Raw genomic sequence first — 25,919 nt, 5'->3', positions numbered from 1 at the left:
AATTAATAATAAAAACTCAAAAATTACAAAATAATATTAAAATTAATGTCATCAACAAGTCACGCGGTTCTGAACTCGCCCTAATTCTACCGCGCATGCGCGGAGGTTCTGCGCCTGCGCAGAACCCCCGCGCATGCGCAGAGGCTTTTTCCCACCAGATGTCGCAAAAATCAGTGCCTTGGCCTGGTAATCGACGTCAGCTGCCTCGTTCTCGGTCTGATTGGCTCTTTCTTTCGCCTTGGGAGCTCTCTGACCAATAAACAAGCGCCTTCCTGTTTCCAATTCGTCACATGACGTCTTGGCTTGGCACTGTAGGCTGTAATACTGTAAAAAACTCCTCGGGCAGCAGATACTTATTCATCCGTTGTTCTTGTTCTGGCTCAACAGCTACCGTCGCAGAAATTTTAATTGTCTAGTTTAGTGAAGTGGGTGTGTACCTGTTTTATAACAATTAATCATTAATTTATTATTTTAAAACAATTATTTTAATACTAAATTACATTTTTAGTTGTTAACAAAATCAAAATGAGCCCCTCAGCAGTACTTCCAGAAGACTGTCCTATCTACGGGCCATTTTTCGGCGTAATGGGCGCAGCCTCAGCTATTATTTTTTCCTGTAAGTACATTAATTAATTTACAATTAAAATAATTACACTAAATTATTTAAAATTTTTATTTTTATTTTTAACAAAAAAAATCTAACATAAAAATTTATTAAAAAAATTTTTTTCCGTCCGCCATTTTGAGTACTAAAAATTTTTTTTTTTGAGAAAAAAAAAATTACATTTTTAAAAAAATTTTTTTTAAGAATAATTATTTAAAAAAAAATCGAGGGCGCCGGTGTCGAAAAAAAAAAATCAATAATTTAAATCACTAATTAATAATTTACTGCGCATGTTCAAAAAAAAGTATTTAAAAAATAATAAAAATTTTTTAGATAGATAAATAAAAAATTGATAATTTTTTTTTTAATGAGTAAATAAATTATAATTGAAATTGGGAAATTGTGCCACGCCCCCCGTCATGTGACGGCATGTGAGACTCATGTGACTTAACGGGTTGGGTTGTCTATTTATTTATTTATTTTTTTTTTTTAATTTTTTTTGAAAAAATTTTATTAAAAATTTCTCAGCCTTGGGAGCGGCGTACGGAACCGCGAAAGCAGGAACAGGAATCGCAGCGATGTCAGTGATGCGACCGGAGCTGATCATGAAGTCGATTATTCCTGTGGTCATGGCGGGTATTATCGCCATTTACGGGCTAGTAGTCGCTGTGCTGATCGCTGGAGGACTCAGTGAACCCTCTGCGGGGTACTCTTTGTATAAGTAAGTTTTAAGGGTCGTTACTGGGTTAAGAGAGGAAGGGGTGGGGGTAAGATTATTGATTGATTTTTGAATGTTAGCGGGAGAAAAAGAAGATTTTGGTATCTAATTGAAGAAAAATTGAAATTCTGGCTAAAATATTTAAAAAAAAATTATGGAAAAATTCCTTTTTTTCTAAAGAAAATTTTAGATAAATTTTGTAGGAATTTTTATAAGTCAGAATTTTTATTTTCTATCTTGGGAAATTCTTAAAAAATAAATTTCTTAATTATTAATCTTGAAATGAAAATGATGAAAAAATCTTAAAAAACCATTAAGTATAGATGGATATTTAACTACTTGTAACTACTCATTCACCTGAACCAGTATTCCACTAAAAATTCTAACACTGGCTTTAATATTTAAAAAAATTAACATTTCAAATTTTAGAAAATTTAAAAAAATAAAAATTTTTTCATTATTTTTCTTAGGATTGAAATTCTGGCTAAAATATCAAAAACAATAAAAAAAATTTTAAGAAACTCTTATTGTAGAGGAGGAAATTTTCTATAACTTTTTTTTCTAACTTCATTATTTTAATCAAAATTTCAATTTTTTAACTTAAAAATTTTTTAAAAGTCAAAATTTCCTAATTATTGATCTTAAATTTAAAATTCTTGCTAAACTATTAATTTTTAGCTTTAAGAAATTCTTAAAAAACAAAATTCTCATGATTTTTTTTTTTAAATTAAAATTCTGGCTAAAATATAATAAATATGAAAAAATTATAAGACTTTTTAATCTAATTTTTAATCTTAGGAATTTGTTTAAATTCAAAATTTCCTCATAATTTTTCTTAAAATTCTGGCTAAAACATCAAAAAAATTATGAAAAAATCATCAGAAAAATTTTTTCTACAGGAGAAAATTTCTTAAAACTTTAGTTTCAAACTCTTTTAAAATTTCAATATTTTACTAAAAGTTTCAATTTTTAACTAAAAATTTATTAAAAGTCAAAATTTCATTATTATTGATTTTAAATTTAAAATTCTTGCTAAAATATCAAAAAATTATAAGAAAACTTTTTTTATAAAGAAGAAAATTTTCTTAAAATTTATCCCTATTTTTTCCTTTTTTTTTTTTTTTAACTTTAATATTTTAGGAATTTTTTAAAATTCAAAATTTCAATTTTTAATCTTAGAAGATTCTTAAAAATCAAAATTTTCTCCTTATTGATTTTAAATTTGAAATTTTGGCTTAAATATCAAAAATTATAAAAAAAAATTTTTTTATAGAAAAGAAAATTTTCTAAAATTTTAATTCTAAACTTATTTTTTTTAACTTCAATAATTTAATGAAAATTTCAATTTTTAATCTTAGGAATTTTTAAATTAAAAATTAAAATTAAATTTAAAATTCCGGATAAAATATAAAAAATATAAAAAAATCATAAAAAACCTTTTTTAATAGAAAAGAAAATTTCTTATAACTTTTGTTTCAAATTTTAGTAAAAATTTCAATTTTTTAACTTGAAAAATTTTTAAAAGTCAAAATTACCTCATAATTTTTCTTAAAATTAAAATTCTTGTTAAAATATCAAAAATATAAAAAAAATCATCTGAAACATTTTTATAAAGAAAATTTTTATCTTAAACTTTATTTTAAAATTTCAATATTTAATTAAAATTTTCAATTTTTTAACTTAAAAAATTTTTAAGTCAAAATTTCCTGCTAATTTTTTTTAAAATTAAAACGAAAAAAAATTATAAGAAACATTTTTTATAGAGTGAAAAATTTCCTAAATTTTTTTTTTTAATTTCAATAATTTTATTAAAAATAAAAATTTGAAAATTTTTTTGCAAAAATATTTAAAACTAAAATTTCCAGGGGTTTCATTCACTTGGGAGCCGGCTTAGCTGTCGGTTTTGCAGGACTGGCCGCCGGATTCGCAATAGGAATCGTAGGTGACGCGGGAGTCCGAGGAACAGCCCAGCAACCGCGTCTGTTTGTAGGAATGATCTTGATCCTTATCTTCGCTGAGGTACTTGGTCTCTACGGGCTTATCGTCGCTATCTACCTGTTCACCAAGTCGACCACCCAGTAATTGCCCTCTATCATCGCCGCCTGCCACCACCTTCGCCATCTTATTAATTATTTTCGACGCTACAGTGTCGCGTCTTCAGTGATAGTATTATCTCATTTTTTTTGTTTTTTTTTTTTTTTTTTTAATAACAAAAAATATTTATATAAAAAAAAAAAGAAATTTTATTAATTAATATCCAGGCGGCATTTATTAATTAAACTGTCACAAATCAGGCAACTGTATAAATTTATTTAGCACAATTTCTATTATATTAATTACTAATTAATTATTGTATTAATAACTTGTAAATCGATTAATCTTTTTTTTTTTGTCAACAAAATTTAATCTTTCTATTTTTTAATTAATTTTCAGTTTTATTGATTAAAGGTTTAATTTTTAAATTAAATATATTTAGAGTAATTGTATATGATAGTGTTAAGTCAATTTGAGAGGCTGGCATAATCAATTTTATTATTAATTAATGTTATTATTTTATAATTATTAATTAATTTAATAAATTAATTAGTTAATAATGTTTTTTTAGTAGTTTGCTAATTATAAAAGATTTTCAATTAGTTGTATTAATTAAAATCACTAATTAGTTAGTTCTTTAACTATTTAGTCGACTAATTAATTCAACTTAAAAAAATTAGCTAATTCAATTAGTAATCTTAATGAAATTAATTAAAATGACTAATTAGTTCGTTAACTATTTAATCAGCTAATTAATTCTACATCAAAAAATTAGCTAATTAGTTGAATTAACCAAATTAGTCATTTTGATAAAAATTATTGAAATAACTAATTAGTTCTTTAACTATTTAGTCGGCTAATTAATTCAACATCAAAAAATTAATCAAATTAGTCATTTTAATAAAATTAATTAAAATGACTAATTAGTTAGTTTTTTTAATTACTTAGCTGACTAATTAATTTGATTAGTTAAAAAATTAGTTAATTAACTAAATTAGTCATTTTAATCATGATTAAAATTAGTCGATTAATTAACACTGAACTAATAAATTAGCAAGCTTAATTGAATAAATTATTAAATGAAAGTAAAATTCTCTAGTTAGTAATTTTAACCAAATTCATTAAAATAACTAATTGATGTTAAATTAATTAGTTTTTCAATTTTATTAATCAATTAACTTAATGAGCTATTCAAATTCACTAATTAGTATTTTTAATCACTTGATTAAAATAACTAACTAATGTTAATTAGTTTTCTAATTAAATTTACTAATTTAATTGATTAGCTACTAAAATTATCAAATTAGTTGTTTTAATGATTTGATTAAGAGCGGTTTATAGTTGATTTTCAAACGTGTTTTTCTCATGTATGTGATAAAATTTTGAAGAAAAACGCTTCGCGCTTCGATAGATAATTTAATTATCTATCTAAGAGCGAAGCGCTTTTTTGGAAAATTTTCATTTATTTTTGCATAAAATGCGTTTTAAGATTCCACTTGTTGTACAAGTATGACAGAGATACTTTCGTTTGTCCAATAAAGGGCGAGAGAGAGTAAAAATGTAAACCCTTCTTAAAATAACTAATTAAGGTTAAATCAATTAGTTGCTGATTAATTTAACTAATTTACTTAATTAGCTACCGAAATTGACTAATTAGTCATTTTAATTATTTGATTAAAGTGACTAACGTCAAATTAATTAGTTTTTTTAATTAAATTAATTAATTTAAATAATTAGCTGCTCAAATTATCAAATTACTCATTTTAATCATTTGATTAAAACTAACTAATTAATGTTAAATCAATTAGTTGCTGATTAAATAAACTAATTTACTTAGTTAGCGACCAAAATTGACTAATTAGTCATTTTAATCATTTGATCAAAATAACTAACGTCAAATTAATTAGTTTTTTAATTAAATTAATTAATTTATATAATTAGCTGCTAAAATGAACCAATTAGTCATTTTAATCCTTTGATTAAAATAACTAACGTCAAACTAATTAGTTTTTTTAATTGAAATAATTAATTTATATAATTAACTGCTAAAATCAATAAATTAGTCACTAATCATTTGATTAAAATAACTAATTAATTCTAAATCAATTAGTTGCTGATTAATTTAACTAATTTACTTAATTAGCTACAAAAATGGACTAATTAGTCATTTTAATCATGTGATTAAAATAACTAACGTCAAATTAATTAGTTTTTTAATTAAATTAATTAATATATATAATTAGCTACTAAAATTAATTAATTAGTCATTTTAATCATTTAATTAAAAAAATTTTTTTTAATAATTAGTAAACTTACCTAAAGCATAATTAACTAATTAATTTTTCAAAAAAATTAATTACTAAGGCCAGTAATTAATTTTTTCTAATTGTGTCATGTGTAAATCACATATTAATTGTATGTACATTCCATAGATTTTTTTTTAGAGCGGGAATTTAAAACCAAAATTAATTATATTTCTCACATGGAGCTGATGGGTAATATAATTAATTAATTAATTAAAAATTTTCTACTCGCGTAAATCCTAAAAAAAAAAAAAAAATAATAAAAAATAATCAAAGCTGGCAAATTGACTTATAATTATCGCGTCCCCCTTCCTGTCATAATATAATTTAGTGTACATAATTAACAGTAAATAAACGATAAAAAAAATGAAAAAAAAAAAGCTTGGTATGTACACATGCTAGTTATTATATAATTGAAAATTGAATTAAATGTAATCGGTTATAAACGTTTGAGTGGGAGAGAGTGACTGCTGTCATGTAGTGTAGATCTGGAGAGATACAATTAAATATATCAATATCAATAAATTAATTAATTAAAGAACAATTAATAATTATTTTAAAATTTATTTAGAGTATCTTCCAAGATAAGTTATGAAAAAACTGCATGACTGGGTTGATAAGATGATATATGGTTTAATTATAAATATAAATATGGATTTTGAATTATTATTGAGTATATATAAATATATAAATATTTATGTTAATCCTCGATGTTACAGATATAATAAACGATGTGTTTAATAAAATTTATACCGGGTTTCTTTTTTGGAATTTTAAGGGACCTTTTTTGGCTTCTTATAATTTTTTCTTAAGGTTAAAGTCCCAATTATTGACAGGGGTCTAAATATTGATACCCTAAATTATTGTTAAATATATTTATCTGTAATAAGAATAACTATATAAATTTTTATTAAATTCTAAATAATTAAAAAATTGAAGAAAATTACTGTCCAATATTAAATATTAATTATTAAAAAATAAAGTTAGCACCATCAAACCTTACGAGCGTCTTCCTTAACAACTTTCGTTAGAAAAGCTATTTTTTTAAATGCTGTTTAAATTAATTTCTTCGTCTAATTATATGATCTTTTTTTTTTTTTTTAATTAACAATATAGGAAAAATTTATAAAATTGAATAATCAAAATGATTAAAAATTATTAATACTGCGACCTAGATCTTTAAATTCTGATTAAAATGAGTACCTACAAGCCTTATTGATTATTATTTGTTCCTACCAAAAATCTCATTAATAATTTACCAAATGATCTATAGATCATTAATCAAAATTGACCTGCGACCAAATGAGTCGTAAGACGGCTCATTTTACTCGGAATTTATCGAAGATTAATAATTTTAAATTAGTTTATTTCAAAAAAATTTCCTAGACCTATTAATCGGCTCATTAATCATTAATGAAAAAAAAAGTTTTGTATTTTTTAAAATTATTAATACTGCGACCTAGATTTTTAAATCCTGATTAAAATGAGTACCTACATCCCTTACTAATTAATATTTGTTCCTACCAAAAATCGCATTAATAATTTATCAAATGATCTATAGATCATTAATCAAAATCGACCTGCGACCAAAACGAGTCGTAAGACGGCTCATTTTACTCGGAAGTTATCGAAGATTAATAATTTTAAATTAGTTTATTTCAAAAAAATTTCCTAGACCTATTAATCGGCTCATTAATCATTAATGAAAAAAAAAGTTTTCTATTTTTTAAAATTATTAATACTGCGACCTAGATTTTTAAATCCTGATTAAAATGAGTACCTACATCCCTTACTAATTAATATTTGTTCCTACCAAAAATCGCATTAATAATTTATTAAATGATCTATAGATCATTAATAAAAATCGACCTGCGACCAAATGAGTCGTGAAACGGCTTATTTTACTTGGGAGTTATCAAAGATTAATAATTTTTAATTAGTAAATAGGCGGGCAATAGCCTAGTCGGCTCGGTGCCCTCTTTTCGAAAGAGTGGGACCCGGGTTCGATCCCGGCACGCACCACTATTTTTCAGTGATTATAAATAAAAATATGTGCGTTACGTTGCCAGCTTCTGAAAGTGGCAGAGATAGCCGGGCGGCACACGTCTGACTTGGGTGATCACCCATTTAAGCAACAACTTGAATGGGTGACCACTCTAGTCGGCGTTGGTTAGCGCGAGGGATCTCTGCACACTAGGAGAGGGGCCTAATGCTCCAGTGGTCAATAAAGAAGAGTTTCTTATCAATCACTGTAGACTTAGCCCAGCTCCGACTGTACTAGCATGGGTTTTCTCTATGGTTTTCCCATGGTTCTGTTCCAACGGCCTGAGAGGTGAGGTTCAGGGTGAATACGGTACAGAAAGCACAAGTCGGTCCACAGCCGCAAAAATTAAAGTAAAAATGAAGTGTCGGGTGGGACTTGCTAAGGTCCAATATGAGAAATAGAAAAAGCGTAGAGCTAGGAGAAAAAGAGGAATCAGCCTTGTAAAAAACCGAGAGGTGTACAAGTAAAGCATAATAATAATATAATTTTTAATTAGTTTATTTTTGAAAAATTTCCTAGCCCCATTAACCGCCTCATTAATCATTAATGAAAAAAAAAGTTTTCTATTTTTAAAAATTATCAATACTGCGACCTAGATTTTTAAATCCTGATTAAAATGAGTACCTACAAGCCTTATTGATTAATATTTGTTCCTACCAAAAATCGCATTAATAATTTATCAAATGATCTATAGATCATTAATCAAAATCGACCTGCGACAAAATGAGTCGTGAAACGGCTCATTTTACTCGGAAGTTATCGAAGATTAATAATTTTAAATTAGTTTATTTCAAAAAAATTTCCTAGACCTATTAATCGGCTCATTAATCATTAATGAAAAAAAAAGTTTTGTATTTTTTAAAATTATTAATACTGCGACCTAGATTTTTAAATCCTGATTAAAATGAGTACCTACAAGCCTTATTGATTACTATTTGTTCCTACTAAAAATCGCATTAATAATTTATCAATTGATCTATAGATCATTAATCAAAATCAACCTGCGACCAAGTGAGTCGCGAAACGGCTCATTTTACTCGGGAGTTATCGAAGGTTAATAAATTTTAATCAGTTTATTTCAAAAAAATTTCCTAGACCCATTAATGACTTTTTGTTCCTACCAAAAATCGCAATTTTTTTAAATGCTGTTTAAATTAATTTCTTCATCTAATTATATCATCTTTTTTTTTTTTTAATTAACAATATATGAAAAATTAATAAAATTGAATAATCGAAATTAATTGTTTCCTTTATAATATTTAAATAATGGGTGTCAATAACTAGTTGATAATTTTTAAGTTGAATCTCATATTGACAGCCAGTCGACAGCGCTATCACGCCTTTTTTTTTTACTTTAACCCAAAAATTAACTGTAAGAGTTTGAACTGTTGATTCAATAAATTATTTTTAAATTAATTTTTATATTTTTAATAGTAATTAATCATTTATGGAAATTATTATTAATAATATTAATTACTTAATTAGTTTCGATAAATAAGTATAAGCAGATAATTCTAGGCATTAGTATAGGTGTCAATAATTGGGGCTAAGGTATGTCAATAATTAGATCAATCAGTTTTTTATCCTGTCAATAATTTGTGTAAGAATACTCTATTTAATTATTTAAAATTAATTAGTAAATATCACTATCATTTTAAAAAAAGAAATTGATTAGTTAATACATTACTTGAGCTACAAACAAAATTCAATATTGATATTTGATTTAAAAAAAATCAAATCATAACTTTGTCTCTTATAGTGGCAATAAAATAAAATCCAAAATCTGTCGTAACTTAAATTTATTCATTAAAAAAAAAAAGTGACATCCATACATGAATTTAATCTAACAATAATCATAATAATAATGATAGAGAAATTAAAAATCAAACAAACGCAGATACAACTTAATTAAATACAATTAATAATTAATATAAATTATTCTACGACCTAAACCCTCTCTACAATTCTACTTTAATTAAAATTTAATATTTTTTCGTCGGATACAAATTGTCATTTAATTATTTTATTTATCAGCCGGCTTTTCAATTTTTGACAAAAAAAAATTATATACAGACAGTATTTAATGAAACAAAAATTTCAAATTAATTCAATTTATTATTGCACTATTTAATTTAATTTTTTTTTTTATTTTTTACAGACGCCAGGCTGAATTTTTTTTTTTCGTTATTTTTTTTTTAATGAGTGGGAGACTAATGAATAAAAATCCGGGAAGAATGAAAAAGGATATGATTTTGTTGTTACATTTAATTATTTAATTGAATATAGTTAATTAATTAATTACGCTAATTAAGATAAATTAAAATTTTTTTTTTTAAGTTTACAATTATGTAATAAATTACATCAGTGATTAATATTTATAATTTTTTTTTTGAAGAAAAAAATTTTTTTTTTGAAAAAAAAAATTTTTTGAAAAAAAATTTTTTTTTTAATTTTTAATATTTTTAAATTTTTTTTTACTTTTAAAAATTTATAATTTTTTTTTTTTTTGTAAAATAATTCGACAAAATTGACGTACAAAAAAAAAAAGACAATTACACGGAAAAAAAAATTAATTAATTAATTACAAATTAAAATTATTATTTTTTTTTTCAACTTTAAATTGCGCTAATAAAACAAAAACAAAAATTAATTTATCTCAATAATAATAATTAAATATTTTCCGGTGGAAATAGTTGGCATGCACGAGCGCTAGCTATTATTATTATTATTGATTGATTTTTTTTTATTTTTAATTGTTAATAAACTTTTTTTTTATCAAGTTTAAATTCATTTTATTGTTATTATTGTTGTTGTTATTTATTTTTTTTTCGATTTTGTTAAACGGCACTTGACAAAAAAAAAAAAAAACACTCCTTGTTCGATGACAAATTAGTTGACCAGCATTAATTCTTTTTCTGTTTTATTTTCCTTTTTTTTGTTTATTTTATTTTGTTTAGTTTGTTGTTTTTGTTGTTGTTGATTGCTATATTGTTGGCAGGCGTCTATATTGTTTAATTATCGCCTTCATCTTCTTCTTCTTCGGAAGTGGCTTGTTCGAGCCAAGTTAACCAACTATTGACCTGAAAATAATTAATTTTGTTAATATTAAGAAAAAAATTAATTTTTTTTAGTAAATATAGCCATTACAAATATCAATATAGCAATATTTATTAAATATAGCCATTTTTAAATAAAAGTAGCCATTAATTATTAAATATAGCCATTTTTTAAGGAATATAGCCAGTATTTATTGAATATAGCCATTATTTTGTAAACATAGCAATCAAAAATCGAAATTTATTAAATAATAATTAAATATAGCCATTACTTAATGATAATAGCCAGAATTTTTGAAATATAGCGATATTAAAAACAAATTTATTGAATATTGATTAAATATAGCCATTTTTGATTGAATATATTCATTATTTATCCAATATAGCCATTTTTCATTTAATATAGCAGATATTTTAGAAATATAGCTACTATTTAATATATATAGACATTATTTATAAAATATAGCCATTATTTATTAAATATAACCATTATTGTATAAATATAGCAATTAAAAATTCAAATTTATTAAATGTTAATCAAATATAGCCAGAGTTTTGATAATATAGCAATATTAAATTCAAATTTATCGAATATTAATTAAATATAGTCATTACTTAGTGAATATAGCCGATATTTTTTGACTATAGCTATTATTCGATATATATAGCCACTATTTAATGAATATAGTCATTACTTAATGAATATAGCCATTTTTTATTTAATATAGCCATTATTTAATGAATATAGCTATTATTTTATAAATATAGCTGATATTTAATAAATATAACAATTATTTATTAAATATAGCCATCATTCATTAAATATAGCCGATATTTTATGAATATAGTTATTATTTAAGAAATATAGCAATACCTAACTCACATCTATTAAATATTGATTAAATATATTTATTTTTTGTTTAATATAGCCAGTATTAATTACATCCAGCCGATGTTTTATAAATATAGCTACTATTTAATATATATAGCCATTATTTATTGAATATAGCTATAATTTAATATATATATATATATATATATATATATATATATATATATATATATATATATATATATATATATATATATATATATATATATATATAGCCATTATATATCAAGTATAGCCATTATTTAATGAATACAGCAATATAAAATTCAAATTTATTGAATCTTGATTAAATATAGCAAATATTTTGTGAATATAGCTACTGTATAATATATATAGCCACTATATATTAAATATAGCTATTTTTCATATAATATAGCCAGTATTTATCAATCGTAGTCGATATTTTATGAATATAGCTACTATTTAATACATATAGCCATTTTTTATTGAATATAGCCATAATTTACTAAATATAGCCATTTTTGATTGAATATACTCATTATTTATTGAATATAGCCATTTTTTATTTAATATAGCTATGATTTATTTATTATATCAGTTATTTATTGAATATAGCAATAATTCGTCATATATATATAGCTATTATTTAACAAATATAGCAATCCTTAATTTCAATATCTTGATTACTATTTAATTACAATAAATATTATTTCAAATATATTGATCGTTTATTAAATATAACTATTATTGATTAAGTATAGCAGTAATAGATTAAATATAGATTGTTGATTCAATATAACAATTATTGATCTGATATATTGATAATTACGTTTTAAAAACTGATTATTGATTATTAATTAAATATATCAATATTTATCCAATATATCCATAATTCAATTTATTATATTAATTATTGTTTCAATATATTGAAATTAAAATGAAATATAATTAGTTTTTATTAAATATTTTAATATTAAATTTTTATTTAATAAATTTTAATTAGTAATTTAACTTAATATATGAATTATTAAAAAAAAAAATATACATACTTGGAATAATGCACGTCCTTTACCAGGATAAGCGTCAGTAACATCTTCCTTCCATTTAATAAAAGCCTCTTCATCAATAATAGACAATTCGTAAAGCGCAACGAACCATCTTAGGAGCATGCCCTTGGGGAAATTATGAGACAGGCAAAAGACCTGCAATGAGTGTACGGCAGTAACCTGGGCATCGATAGTCACCAAAAATGATTCGAGAACGCGGGTGTATTTCTGCAGTAATCCACGCTCTTTTTCCTGCAGAGATTTCTCTGGCACTACTGTTGTGTCTGTGCCTGGAGATAATGTAGTTTCCTGGAAAAAATATTATTTTATCACTATCGCCATTTTGTTGTAATCTTATTATTTAAATTCCAGTTAAACTATCAAAAATTTCTAAAATTTATAATATTTTTTTTATCTAAAATTAAATTCTCTACAACTTTTGTTTAAAAAATTTTTCTCTATCTTCAATATTTAACCCATAAATCCTACTTTTTAAGTTCTAGACTTTTCGATCATCAATACTCTAAAACTTTAAACTTAAAACACAAAATCCAGCTAAACTACCCAAAATTTCTTAAATTTCTACAATACTTTTTAATCCAAAATAAAATTCTCAAAAATTTTTGTTTAAAAAATTTATCTCTATCTTCAATATTTCACCCAAAACTCCAATTTTCGAGTTCTAGACGCTTTAATCAACACTCTTCTAGATTAAAATTCAAAATTCCAACTAAACTATCCAAAATTTCAAAAATTCATAACAATACTCAGCTCCAAAATAAAATTCTCTACAACATTTATTTCAAAAATTTTTCTCTATCTTCAATATTTAACTTAAAAATCTAATTTATTAAGTTCTAGAATCTTCTATCAACAAATTTTTTATTATTCCTAACTATATAATCAAAATTTCAGCTCAACTACTCAAAATTTCTAAAATTCATAAGAATAATTTTTTATCCAAAATTTAATTCCCTACAACTTTTATTAGAAAAAATTTTTTTGTATCTTTAATATTTAACCTTAAAACTCAAATTTTTAAGTTCTAGACTCTTCAATTAATATTCCAAAATCCTCTTTAAATTAAATTTCAAAAAATCATAATACTTTTTAATCCAAAATAAAATTTTCTACAACTTTTGTTTAAAAAATTTTTTTGTATCTCCCATATTTAACCTAAAAACTCAAATTTTTAAGTTCTAGACTCTTCAATTACAATTGCAAAATTCCTTCTAAATTTAATTTTTAAATTCCAGCTTAACTACCCAAAATTTCAAAAAATCATAGGAATACTTTTTTACTCAAAATAAAATTTCCTACAACTTTTGTCTCAACCATTTTCCTCTACCTTTAATATCTAACCAAATAATCCTATTTTTAAAGTTCTAGATTCTTCAATTAACATTCAAAAATTCCTTTTAACTTAAATTTCAAAATTCCAGGTAAACTACCCAAAACTTCTCAAAATTATAAGAATACTTTTCGCTTTAAAATAAAATTCTCTACAACTTTTGTTCAAAAAATTTTGTTATATCTCTCATATTTAACCTAAAAACTCAAATTTTGAAGTTCTAGATTCCTCTAAATTTTTAACTTAAAACTTAAAACCCAGCTAAACACCCAAAATTTATAAGATAACTTTTTAGCCCAAAATAAAATTCTCTACAATTTTTATTAAAAAATTTTTCCTTGCGAACTTACCCTGGTAATATATTGCAAGAGGACCGTCATGAGCGCATTAATAAACCCAGGATCGGCATGATGAGCCGGATGAAGTTTGTCCTTGATCCACTTGTAGAAGGCATTGGGACTGGGGTCGCTCTCAAGCTGTCGACTCATATCCCCCTGGATCCTGAGAAGCGGATAAAGAAAAGTGAGTTCCCGGTCCTCAAGAATTTCCCCGAGCCTCTCCTTGGTCTTCTCAGCCTCCGGCAGCTGGCTGATGAGGTTGACCTTGCTGTCGTTGAAGATCTGAGTGAGGACAGCCTTGCCCTGGGTCTTGTGGAGCTGCTGGAGGGTCAGGAGGAACAGCGGGTGGTGAGCGCCGTTCTCGGTGACGACAGCGAGGTCGTGGAGCTGCATCAGGTTGTTAACAATCGCCTTGCCGGTGATGCTGGCCACGTGAGAGGCCACGCAAGGAACGGTGCTCTCTTTATCAGCAATTCCAGCGACCAGCTCCTTCCAGCCGTCCATCGCGTGGACGCCCTGGATCACGCCCTCCTTCTTGAGCTCCAGGACGAATTTGACCGCGAACTCACGCTCTGAGTCTCCCCGCTCTAGGGTGTTGGTGTAGATCGCCGCGATTGCGTTCCTCAGGAACCGCTCTGGGATTTTTAAATCCTTGAACTGGGCCATCGCGTCTCCAAGGTTTATGTCGTCGATTTTTAAATCGTCCATCATCGCTGTGACCTTCTTCACTATCTCTTCCTTCGTTGGACCCTTGTCCTTTCGGTCTCGCGCCTTGTCTCGCTTGTCCAGCGGCCCCTGCTTGATCACGATCGGCGCTGTGTCCTTGTGCAGCAGTGGCGGCGTCTTCAAGGTCGTTGCGCGCAACAGTGGCGCCTCTGTGCGCGCTGGGAACAACTCGTTTGTGATTGGCAATGATGGCTTCATTGTTGTTTGTTTAAAGATCATTGAAGTTGTGCTTGGGCGCAGGGACACTTCTTCTGGGTGTCCGATTAACATTTTGTTTTTGTTGAATCTGAACATTTTTTTATTAATTATATTTTAGTCTAATAATACATTGATCTTAAATATTAATTTTATTTTTTTTTATTATTAGATGACCTTGAAAATTTATTTAATATTTTTTATACTGCATTAATGGTCAAAATTAATGTAAAATTTTTTTTTTGTAAAAATTTGATTGACAAAAATTGTACTAAAATTCAATTTTATTTTAATAAAAATTTTATGCTGTATTGACTGTCAAAATTAATATAATTTAATTTTTAATTATTAAATTACATTGAGAATTTATTTTTAAAAAAATTTTATGCTGCATTGACGCTAAATATCAATGTATTTTGTTTTAATAATTAGATGACCTTGAAAATTAATTAAAAAAATTTTTATACTGCATTGATGTTCAAAATTAATGCAAAAATTTTATACTATATTGACTTTCAAAATCAATGTAATATTACTTTCAAGTTATTAGATGACTGAAAATTAATTAAAAAATTTTTTATACTGCACTGATGTTCAAAATCAATATAATCATTATTTTGTAAAAATTATATTAAAATTCAATTTTAATTTATTTAAAAATTTTATACTGGATTGACTGTCAAAAAATCAATGTAATTTTATTTTTTTTTTAGTTATTAGATGACCTGAAAAATTTTTATGCTGCGTTGACGCTAAAAATCAATGTAATTTTATTTTCTTTAGCTATTAGATTATATTGAAAAATTTATTAAAATCTTTTTTATACTACACTGATGTTTAAAATCAATGTAATTTTTTTCAGGGAATTTGATCGACAAAATGATGTTAAAATTCAATTTTAATTTAACATTGTATTTTTTGTACTGCATTGACGCTCAAAATCAATGTAAAAAATTTATAACCTAAAAATTTAATTACCAATAATAAATTGATCCTAAAAATTTCCTTTAAACTCAAACGAAATTAATTTTATTTTTATTTTGCATTGACGCTTAAAATCAATATAATTTTTTTTTTTATCCAAAATTAAACTCCCAATAAAAAATTAATCCTAAAAATGACCTTTAAATAAAAACTAACTTCTAAAATATTTTTCTTGTGCATTGACATTAAAAATCAACCAATAAAAAATTGATCCTAAAAATTATCTTAAAATTCAAACTCAATTTTTTTTAGATTATTTACTTAGCATTGACGCTCAAAATCACTATAAAAATTTTTAATCCAAAATTTGACTCCCAATAAAAAATTGATCCTAAAAATGACCTTCAAATAAAAACTAACTCCTTAAAAAATTTTTTTTTTGTGCATTGACATTAAAAATTAATTTACAGTTATAAAAAAAAAAACAAATAAATACCTCAAACTCTGCTCCTTATTAGCATTGTTGTTGAAATTAGCATTAGGATGTGGAACCTTATTCGGATAGCTCTGCCGAGCATTAGGAAAGTAGTTCTGGTTCCTCCTGTAGCCGACATTCCCAGCAGCCTGTGGGTTCTGCGGAACACTGGGGAACCCGTTGGCATTAAAGGAGCTAGAAATTCCGAAAGATGGCGCCAGAGGAATGCTTCCGACGCCAACGATGTCCATGTCGATGCCAGGGCGTCCGATTTTTCTAAGAAAATCATTGCCAATTCTAGAGTCGTCGCGATTGTTCCGATGATGATGATTATTGTATTGACTCTGAAGGTTCCTCTGCATGGAGTTCTGCTGAGCCATGCCCAGTAGACTCTCATCAGCGTCGTTCCTAATTTGATTAATAGGCATTGGGCCCTCGGTAGATGTCGCCTTCCTTGGAACCCAGCCGTCGCGACGCAACTCGATAACGTCGCGCAACATGAAACGTATTCTCAGTGGCAGGTCACTGTTTTCAGCAAGTGACATCATACGTTGAAAGTACTGCTGCATGAGACCCTGGCCTTTGTTAGAGTCGAGGATCCTACCGCAGGTTCGTATGATCTGGCAAAGACACTCGATGTCCTCCGCAGTGTCCCCCCGGGGTCTACGGCGACGTTTTTCAAAGAGCAGCTGCATGATACAGCGGTGGAGAATTGACTCACTGACGATCTCCAATTTGCCGAGCTCTCCGATGAATTTGATGTTTCCCAGCATCTTCCGTTTGGCCATCTGCCGGCGCTCTTCCTCCTCCGGCATAAGCTCATCTTGGTTCTCGAAGTAATCGTATGCCTTTGATCTGTTCTCAAACTCGAGTTTGCACTTGTTGAGCAGCAACAGGCAGAAGGTACTCTGGGGCTTCTGACCGTCGACTGTCGGCTTTGGTGACTCGAAATTTGGCGCTTCGTCGTATAAACGCTTGCACAGCTGTGCGTACATAGAACTGTATTTCGGCTCATCGAGGGCTTTGTCGAAGATCTGAAATATATGGAACAATTTTAGTTCTAGGAACGGTCTTAATTTTAAAAAAAATTATCTTAGTTCTAAGAACAATCTTGGTTCTAAGAACGATCCTAATTTTTGAAAAATGATTTTAATTTTAGGAATAATTTTACTTTTAGGAACGATCTTAATTTTTGAAAATGATTTTAATTTTATATAAGATCTTAGTTCTAGGAACAACCTCAGTTCTAAGAACGATTTTAATTTTAGATAATGATTTTAATTTTAGGAACGATCTTAATTTTTGAAAATTATTTTAATTTTGTAAACGATCTTAATTATAAGAACGATCTTAATTTTAAATAATGATTTTAATTTTAGGAACGATCTTAGTTTCAAGAACGATTTTAATATTAGTAATAATCTTAATTTTTTAAAATTTATTTCAATTTTAGGAACGATCTTAATTTTTGAAAATAATTTTAATTTTTTGAACGACCTTAGTTCTAGAAACAATCTCAGTTCTAAGAATGATCTCAATTTTAGATAATGATTTAAATTTTAGGAACGATCGTAGTTCCAAGAATGATTTTAATATTAAGAACAATCTTAAATTTAGAAAATGATTTTTATATTTACGAAAAATTTTAGTTTCAAGAACGATGTTAATTGAAAAAAACAAAATTAATTTAATTTTAAGAACGATCTTAATTTTAGATATTGATTTTAATTTTAGTAACGATCTTAGCTCCAAGAACGATCTTAATTTTTTAAAAATTATTTTAATTTTGTGAACGATCTTAGTTCGAAGAATAATCTCAATTTTTGAAAATAATTTTAATTTCGTGGATCTGTTCTACGAACGATCTTAATTTTCTAAAAATTATTTTAATTTTGTGAACGATCTTAGTTCGAAGAATAATCTTAGTTCTAAGAACGATCTTAATTTTAGATAATGATTTTAATTTTTAGGAATGATCTTAGTTCCAAGAACGATCTTAATATTATGAACAATCTTAATTTTAGAAAATGATTTTAATATTCACGAACAATCTTAGTTCCAAGAACGATCTTAATTTTTTAAAAAATTTTTTAATTTTAGAACGATTTCAATTTCAACAATAATCTCAATTTGTAAAGATTTAAATTTTAGGAATGATCTTAGTTCTCAAAAAACGATCTCAATTTTTGAAAATAACTTTAATTTTGTAAACGTTCTTAGTTCTAGGAACAATCTTCATTTTAGAAAAAATTTTAATTTCAAGAACGATCTTAATTTTTAAAAATTAATGATTTTATTTTATAAACAACCTTAATTTTAAGAACGATCTTAGTTATAAAAAATGATTTTAATTATAGAAAACGATCTTAGTTCTATGAACAATCTTAATTTTAGGAAAAATTTTAACTTTAAGAACGATCTTAATTTTCAAAAAATGATTTTATTTGATAAAAAAATCTTAATTTGAAGAACGATCTTAATTTCATATCATTTTAATTTTAAAAACAATTTTACTTCTAGGAACAATCTCAGTTCTAAAAACGATTTTAATTTTAGAAAACTATTTTAATTTAAAGAACGATCTTAGTTCTAGCAACTATCTTAGCCGCAGGAACGATCCTAATTTTAGAAATTAATTTAAATTACAAGAACAATCTTAATTTTAAAAGCGATCTGAATTCAAAACCGAGGTTTAAGGGTGAAAGAAGGAAGATACGAAAAAATTATAAGAGATCTTTTTTTTAGAGAATGAAATTTCCTATAAATTTTATAGGAAACTTTTTTTTTTTCAACCAATAGTTTAGTCAGAATTTTGATTTATAGTTTTTAAAAATTTTCAATCAAAATTTTTTAGTTATTAATTTTATAATTAAAATTTTGGGAAAATTATTAAGAACCCTTTTTTTAGAAAAATTAATTTTCTTCAATTTCTTTCTACCTCCAAAAATTCCAATTTTAACTTCCTAAATTTTCCCCCTTTAAAATTTCCACGCAAACAATTAAAAATACAAAAAAAATCACAAAAAAACCATTTATGTAGAGAATAAAATTCCCTAAATTTTTCTTTAAAAAATTGTCTCCTATCCCCCTAAAAAATCAAAACTTACCAGTATAATAACACCTTTGAGAATAACATCAGAATTAAGTTCAATTTTGAGCAGATCGTTGCTCAGCTTTCCGAACTTTTCAGGTGTGAGCTTGTTAAGGATACCCCGCACCTTGCGGAAGATGAAATCATTTCTGTTTTCTGGGGTGAAAGCATCGCGTCTAACAGTTGAAGGAGGGATCCAGCGTCGCTCAGTGGATAGGGAGCGATTATCGTCCCTGGAAGGCATCGAACGTTTTTAGTCACAACTTTATCTTAATGCCTTTAATTGTTTTTTTTTTTTATTTTTTTTATTTTAGTTTTATTTATTTCAGAATCCTGACCTTCCTCCCGAGACACGAGAAGCACCCCCCGGTCCTGTGGGGTTGTCCGTTGTTGCGTGTGTGTTAACGCCTTCAGTGATAAATCAGCACACAAAGTTCCTGGTGGCTAAAAATAAAAAATTTATTAAAATTTTTTTTTTTTTTTTTTGTATTTATTAAAGTCATTGAGGGTAAAAAAATTCAAGGGGCGCGGCTCATGGTCAGACGGTCAATGAACTCGCGACGCTTCACCCTGACTAGCTGTTCCTGTCTATACGCTGGTAATGCTTCATATATAGGTAGTAAGTGTGTGTGTGTGTATCGCTGGAGCCCATTACAGTTTACATTGCTACGCACACTCGAGATTCATCCTTTTTTTTTTTTTCTTTTATATACTTGAATTTTTTTTTTTTCTTCTCAAGGAAATTATCAAGCAAGGTGAAATAAGTGATATTGAAAATACAACAAGTTTACCGTGAACTACACACGTCATTGCGCCATCTTATGTATAAATTATTTATTTATTTTATAAGTTATTATTTATTAAAAATTAAACGTCAAAATTTTTATTAAATTTTTTTATAAAAAATTTACAATAAGGAATTTTAATGAAATTTTTTAATAAGAAATTTCAATAAAAAATTTTTATGTAATTTTTGATAAAAAAATTTTTTAATAAAAAATTAACAATAAGAAATTTTAATAAAATTCTTTAATAATAAATTTTAACAAAATTCTTTAAAAAGAAATTTTTATGAAATTTTTTAATGGAAAAATTTTTTAATGGAAAAATTTGATGAAATTTTTGATGAAAAAATTTTTTAATAAGAAATTTTAATAAAATTCTTTGATAAAAAATTTTTATGAAATTTTTTTTTTTTTTTAACAATTACAAATGTCAAAATTTCATTAAAAAATTTTGTTTTTTTTTTAAAACTCAAAATTTCAACTTTTTTAATTTTATAAAATAAAATTAAGAAAAAAAAATTTTTTTAATAAAATTAAAATTGCAAGAAAAATTATTCCTCAAATATCAAAATTAAAAAAAAAAATTTTTTTTTTTTTCAAAACAAATTACAATTGTCAAAATTTCATTAAAAAATTTTGTTTTTTTTAAAAAACTGTCAAAATTTTAATTTTTTTAATTTTATTAAATAAAATTAAAAAAAATTTTTTTTTTAAACTACAAATGTCAAAATTTCCTTAAAAAATTTTGTTTTTTTTTTAAATTGTCAAAATTTCAATTTTTTTAATTCTATAAAATAAAATAAAAAAAAAAATAATTTTTTAATAAAATTAAAATTGCAAGAAAAATTATTCCTCAAATATCAAAATATCAAATATTAAAAAAAAAAATTTTTTTTCAAAAAAATTACAATTGTCAAAATTTCATTAAAAAATTTTGTTTTTTTAAAAAAACTGTCAAAATTTTAATTTTATTAAATAAAATTAAAAAAAATTTTTTTTTTTCAAAAAAAAAATTACAAAATTTCATTAAAAAATTTTACTTTTTTAAACAAAATTCATTTTTAAAATTTTATAAAATAAAATTTTAAAAAAGATTTTTTTTTTTGTTTAATATTCCAACAAAGTGTCAAAAAAAATTTTTTGTTTTTAAAAAAAAAATTACAAACGTCAAAATTTCTTTAAAAAAAATTTAGCTCTTAAAACTGTCAAAATAATAAAATAAAATTAATTAAAAAATTAAAAAAGAAGCTAAGTATAAAAATAGAGACAAAGGAAAAAATTTTATAATGAAACGTCAGATCTCGCGTGGGTTAAAAACCTCCGATAAAAAAATTAATAATAATAATTAAAATATAATTTTATAAAAAAAAAAGTGAGTAAAAAAATAAAATAAAAATAAAAATTGAAATAAAAAATAAAATAAATTGATTGAAGTGAATAAAGTGAATAAAATGAATAAAGTGAATGAAGTGAATAAAGTGAATAAAATGTCGACTAAGATGGAAGATGGGCATGACGCATGTTAGTGGAATAAACGAAGAGACGACAGGAGAGAAATTACGGCTCCAGAAAATTCCACTGTCTTGGTGTTAAGTCTGGCATTACTCGGGTAGTTATCACAACACAAAACTAATCACGATAACCGAACTTACCAACCTGGATTGGAGTTAGTTTAAAAGTTATTTTATAATATAATTATAACTGCGAGGAGTTGTACTTAAAATAATTATTAATATCACAAACTACTTACGGTCGATGCTCGATGTTGTTTGTGAAGGCTTTCGCAATCTGTCGGACACTCTCGGAGACTTCCTGCACTAGCGAACAGCCGAGTCCATATCAGCAACCATTTTATAAGAAAATGGCGCTTTTTTTGACGGCTTAAGCGACATCTTTAAAGTTGGCGGGAAAGTTGTTTAAATTTGAAAACTTAAAAATTTTTTAAAGGGATTTTTTTTTTAAATTTAATATTGAAATTTTTTAAAAATTAATTAATAATAATTTTGTAAAAAAAATTTCAATATTAAATTTTTATTTGAAAATAAAAATAAAAACTTTATTACAGAAATTTTTTTTTTAATTTTTAAGAAAAATTTAATATAAAAATATTTAAATTTTATAAGAAAATATCAATAAAAAAATTTAATAAAGAAATTTTCTTAAAAAATATTAGTTAAAAAATTTTTTTTAAAGAATTTTCAATACAGAAAATTTTTAAGAAAAATTTAATATTAAAATTTTTAAAGAAATTAATTAATACTAATTTTATGTGAAAATATTAAAATTTTATAAGAAAATATCAATAAAAAAAATTAATAAAGAAATTTTCTTAAAAAATAATAATTAAAAAAATTTTTTTTTAAAGAATTTTTAATACAGAAAATTTTTAAGAAAAATTTAATATTAAAATTTTTAGAGAAATTAATTAATATTAATTTTATATAAAAAAAATGTCAATACTAAAATTTTATTAGAAAATAAAAATAAAAACATTTGATAGAGAAATTTTCTTAAAAAATTAATAAAAATTTTTTTAAAGAATTTTTAATAGTAAATTTTTAAGAAAAATTTAATATTAAAATTTAAAAAAAAATTAATTAATAATTTTATATGAAAAAATTTCAATATTAAAATTTTTAAAGAAATTAATTAATACTAATTTTATATAAAAAATGTCAGTATAAAAATTTTATAAGAAAACAATAAAAAAATTTAATTTTTATGTTTTTTAAAGATAATTTTAAAGCGTACGAAAAAATCATAATAAAACCATGTATAAATTTTTTTATCAAAAGAAAAAAAATTAAATTTTGTAACGCTGTAACTAAAAATATTATTTTATTATTTTTTTTAACTAGAGGGAAAACTTTTATCTTTTATGGATTAAAGAAATACAAATAACAAAATTTTTATTTTTTAATACAAGTATTATATTTCTTCTTCTTTCCATTATCACAATTATCACAGTTGTGGTTAATAAACTATTTAATAGTTTTTTATAATACTTTTTTTTCACCATAATATTAAATACTTATAAAAAATTAGCGAAACCTAAAAATTATTCATCTAAACTGATAATGATTGAAATAGTATATTACACACCTAGGGAAGTAAAGTAAGAAATGTCTCAGATCACATGTAATTGTTGGCCGAGGCGAAGCCGAGGTCAACAAACATGTGATCTGAGGCTTTCTTATTTACTTCCCGAGGAGTGTATACTATTTTTTTGTCCGACGAAGGCGGAAAGCGGCAACTTAGTTTAGCGCAGCGGGACGAAAGTTGCCACTTTCCGCCCGGAGGGCAAAAAAATAAATTTTATTTTTAAAACTAAAACTGGTTTCGATATAAAATTACAAACTATAAAATGCTCTTATAAATGCGTTCAAGTGTCTGTTGTTTAAATACTCAACAATATCTAATACCAGTTCAAACGGTAACGGTACAGCTTTTCTAAGTGATGAAATTTTCTTCAAATTTTCAACAAGTCTTAATCTTTCCTTAGCATCTTTTATTCTGATTTTAATTGAATTTTGATAGGTCCAATAGAAGGAAAGACTCGAGCTATTAGTACTCTACTAGAAAACGTTATTCACGGCAACCGGTAAATTCTCTTCTTGCGCCAAAAATTTTAATTTTTTATCGTTAAAAACTTGCATTAAAAAATCATAAATTTTCATTTTATTATCGCCGAATCCAATAAAACGTTTCTGGAATTCTTTTTCAATGAAATTTCTCCGGAAGTCATCAACAATCTTCTTGAAATATTCGTCGCTGGCAATTAATTCATTCATCAATTTAACTTGTTGTTCTGGAACAGGTGATCTGAATACACTCCTAAAGACCAGATCTTTTAAAACAATAGCTATAAATTGTTTTTACTCGCTTCTGATTTGTTCTAGATAAAAAAAGTCGCTCAAGTTCTGAATTGGTATCTATTAAATGCTCAGACGTTTCATCTATAGGAATCGTGGCGTAGTATAAAACTCTAGATAAAGACATAGAAGTATAATAAAGCAAAGCATACTCCAGTTGTGAACAACTTCTGTGAGCTAATAGGTTGGGCAAAAATGTTGCTGGGTCATTGTTTATCAGTGCATAGATGTCAGCCCCCCAATTCGATAGCTCAGAAATAAAACGTGAGCTAACTCTACTACTCCTGAATTGTTTAAGATATCGAAATTTTCCATATTCTTTAGGATGGAATGGATAATGAGTGACTGGTACATCATCATTATCGCGGTGTTTTCCCGAGTAAAAATGAAATTATTATTTTTTACGGAAAAATAATAAATTTCGTTCGACCGCCGCACCACCGCTGCACCACCGCCGCACCATACCGCCGCACCACCGCTGCACGACCGCCGTTTGGCGGACTATTACGTCGCACGCTAAAAATTTACTCCCCCTAGCATCGCCGCACTACCGCTGCACCACCGCCGCACCAATGCTAAATCATATCTACAATTTCACAAAAAATGGTATCATAATTGATTTATCACGCAATAATTAATTAATAAATAAGGCGACTAGAAATCTTTATGTAAGGCCTATTGATCAACCTCCTTTTAATCGAATGCCTAATATTAAAAAAAAAATTTTTTTTAAATCAGGCCAAAGCACCGCGAAATTATTGATTTTTTTAGTCGTATTGTTGATGTAGATTTTTAATTTCGTCCTCGGGTTGCACAGAAGCGGTACGCCTAATGAAATACTCTGAAAGAATTTTAAAAATTGAACTGTGATGGGATTCGAACCTGGATCGTCTGCATGGAAGTCTCGAACATTGCCAACTGCACTGCAAGCCATACTTAACTTAAAAAATTTAGTTAAGCTATTTGAATGATCAACGAATATATTATTTCAATGTATATACCATCAAACAGTGGTATGGTGCGGCGGTGGTGCAGCGGTGGTGCGGCGGTCGAACGAAATTTATTATTTTTTCGTAAAAATTAATAATTTTATTTTTACCCGGGCGCGTCACAGCTGTGGTGCGGCGGTGGTGCGGCGAATAGAAATTTATTTACTTGTCACGGCGCTGGTGCGGCGGTAGTGCGGCGAATAGATAAATTCTTTACTTGTCACGGCGGTGGTGCGGCGGTGATACGGCACTTGTAAAATAACCAAAATTTTCACGGCTGTAGTGCAGCGGTGGTGCGGCGCTTAAAAAGCCGTGCAGCGGTGTTGCGGCGGTGGTGCGGCGGAATTCTGTTTTTACTCGGGTTATCAACTTATCCATCAATCCAGGATCTTCAACATTTGACATAATGTGTAAAATGTATGATTCACACTCGTTTTCAACAGCGTACATCAGCAATGTTTTATTTTTAAGACTTATAATGTCTAAGTTGACTTTTTTGAGAAGACAAATTATTG

At 25.9% G+C, this 25,919-nt stretch overlaps 2 protein-coding genes across 6 annotated transcripts; one reads left to right on the top strand and one right to left on the bottom strand.

Moving 5' to 3' along the window:
- The first annotated feature begins 273 nt into the window (after nucleotides 1-273).
- Nucleotides 274-3,524, top strand: LOC123263662 (V-type proton ATPase 16 kDa proteolipid subunit). 2 transcript variants are annotated; one of them, XM_044726578.1, is made up of 4 exons: nucleotides 274-429; nucleotides 509-616; nucleotides 1,133-1,325; nucleotides 3,188-3,524. In XM_044726578.1, the coding sequence occupies exons 2-4, from the start codon at nucleotides 526-528 to the stop codon at nucleotides 3,402-3,404; spliced, it is 501 nt and encodes a 166-aa protein (XP_044582513.1). In that variant the 5' UTR covers nucleotides 274-429; nucleotides 509-525; the 3' UTR covers nucleotides 3,405-3,524. The 2 variants fall into 2 exon arrangements, with proteins under 2 accessions (XP_044582513.1, XP_044582514.1); XM_044726579.1 differs by having other exon boundaries at nucleotides 292-425.
- Nucleotides 3,525-10,577: 7,053 nt separating this feature from the next.
- LOC123263651 (eukaryotic translation initiation factor 4 gamma 2) lies at nucleotides 10,578-22,389 on the bottom strand. 4 transcript variants are annotated; one of them, XM_044726552.1, is made up of 7 exons: nucleotides 22,294-22,389; nucleotides 20,097-20,202; nucleotides 19,775-19,991; nucleotides 16,689-17,701; nucleotides 14,360-15,359; nucleotides 12,662-12,967; nucleotides 10,578-10,783 (listed from the first exon to the last, which is right to left on the bottom strand). In XM_044726552.1, exons 4-7 carry the CDS (start codon nucleotides 17,660-17,662, stop codon nucleotides 10,715-10,717), a joined length of 2,349 nt encoding a protein of 782 aa, XP_044582487.1. In that variant the 5' UTR covers nucleotides 17,663-17,701; nucleotides 19,775-19,991; nucleotides 20,097-20,202; nucleotides 22,294-22,389; the 3' UTR covers nucleotides 10,578-10,714. The 4 variants fall into 4 exon arrangements, with proteins under 4 accessions (XP_044582487.1, XP_044582488.1, XP_044582489.1 ...); XM_044726553.1 differs by lacking the exon at nucleotides 22,294-22,389 and adding an exon at nucleotides 22,196-22,261; XM_044726554.1 differs by lacking the exon at nucleotides 22,294-22,389 and adding an exon at nucleotides 22,200-22,242.
- Between the last annotated feature and the right edge of the window lie 3,530 nt (nucleotides 22,390-25,919).

The sequence above is a fragment of the Cotesia glomerata genome, linkage group LG4, assembly GCF_020080835.1.
Source record: "Cotesia glomerata isolate CgM1 linkage group LG4, MPM_Cglom_v2.3, whole genome shotgun sequence".
Classification (NCBI taxonomy): Eukaryota; Metazoa; Arthropoda; class Insecta; order Hymenoptera; family Braconidae; genus Cotesia; species Cotesia glomerata.
Note: the sequence above shows the minus strand (reverse complement) of the source record. Positions and strands in the feature narration are given on the sequence as shown.

Bases quoted from the DNA above. Each gene is read 5' to 3' on its own strand.
- LOC123263662 (XM_044726578.1), top strand. From the start codon at position 526: ATGAGCCCCTCAGCAGTACTTCCAGAAGACTGTCCTATCTACGGGCCA. The intron at 617-1,132 runs GTAAGTACATTA...AAAATTTCTCAG, and splicing joins CTCAGCTATTATTTTTTCCT to CCTTGGGAGCGGCGTACGGA. The intron at 1,326-3,187 runs GTAAGTTTTAAG...TAAAATTTCCAG, and splicing joins GCGGGGTACTCTTTGTATAA to GGGTTTCATTCACTTGGGAG.
- LOC123263651 (XM_044726551.1), bottom strand. From the start codon at position 20,002: ATGCCTTCCAGGGACGATAATCGCTCCCTATCCACTGAGCGACGCTGG. The intron at 17,702-19,774 runs GTAAGTTTTGAT...CATATATTTCAG, and splicing joins TCAAAGGTGTTATTATACTG to ATCTTCGACAAAGCCCTCGA. The intron at 12,968-14,359 runs GTAAGTTCGCAA...TATTTTTTCCAG, and splicing joins TCTTGCAATATATTACCAGG to GAAACTACATTATCTCCAGG.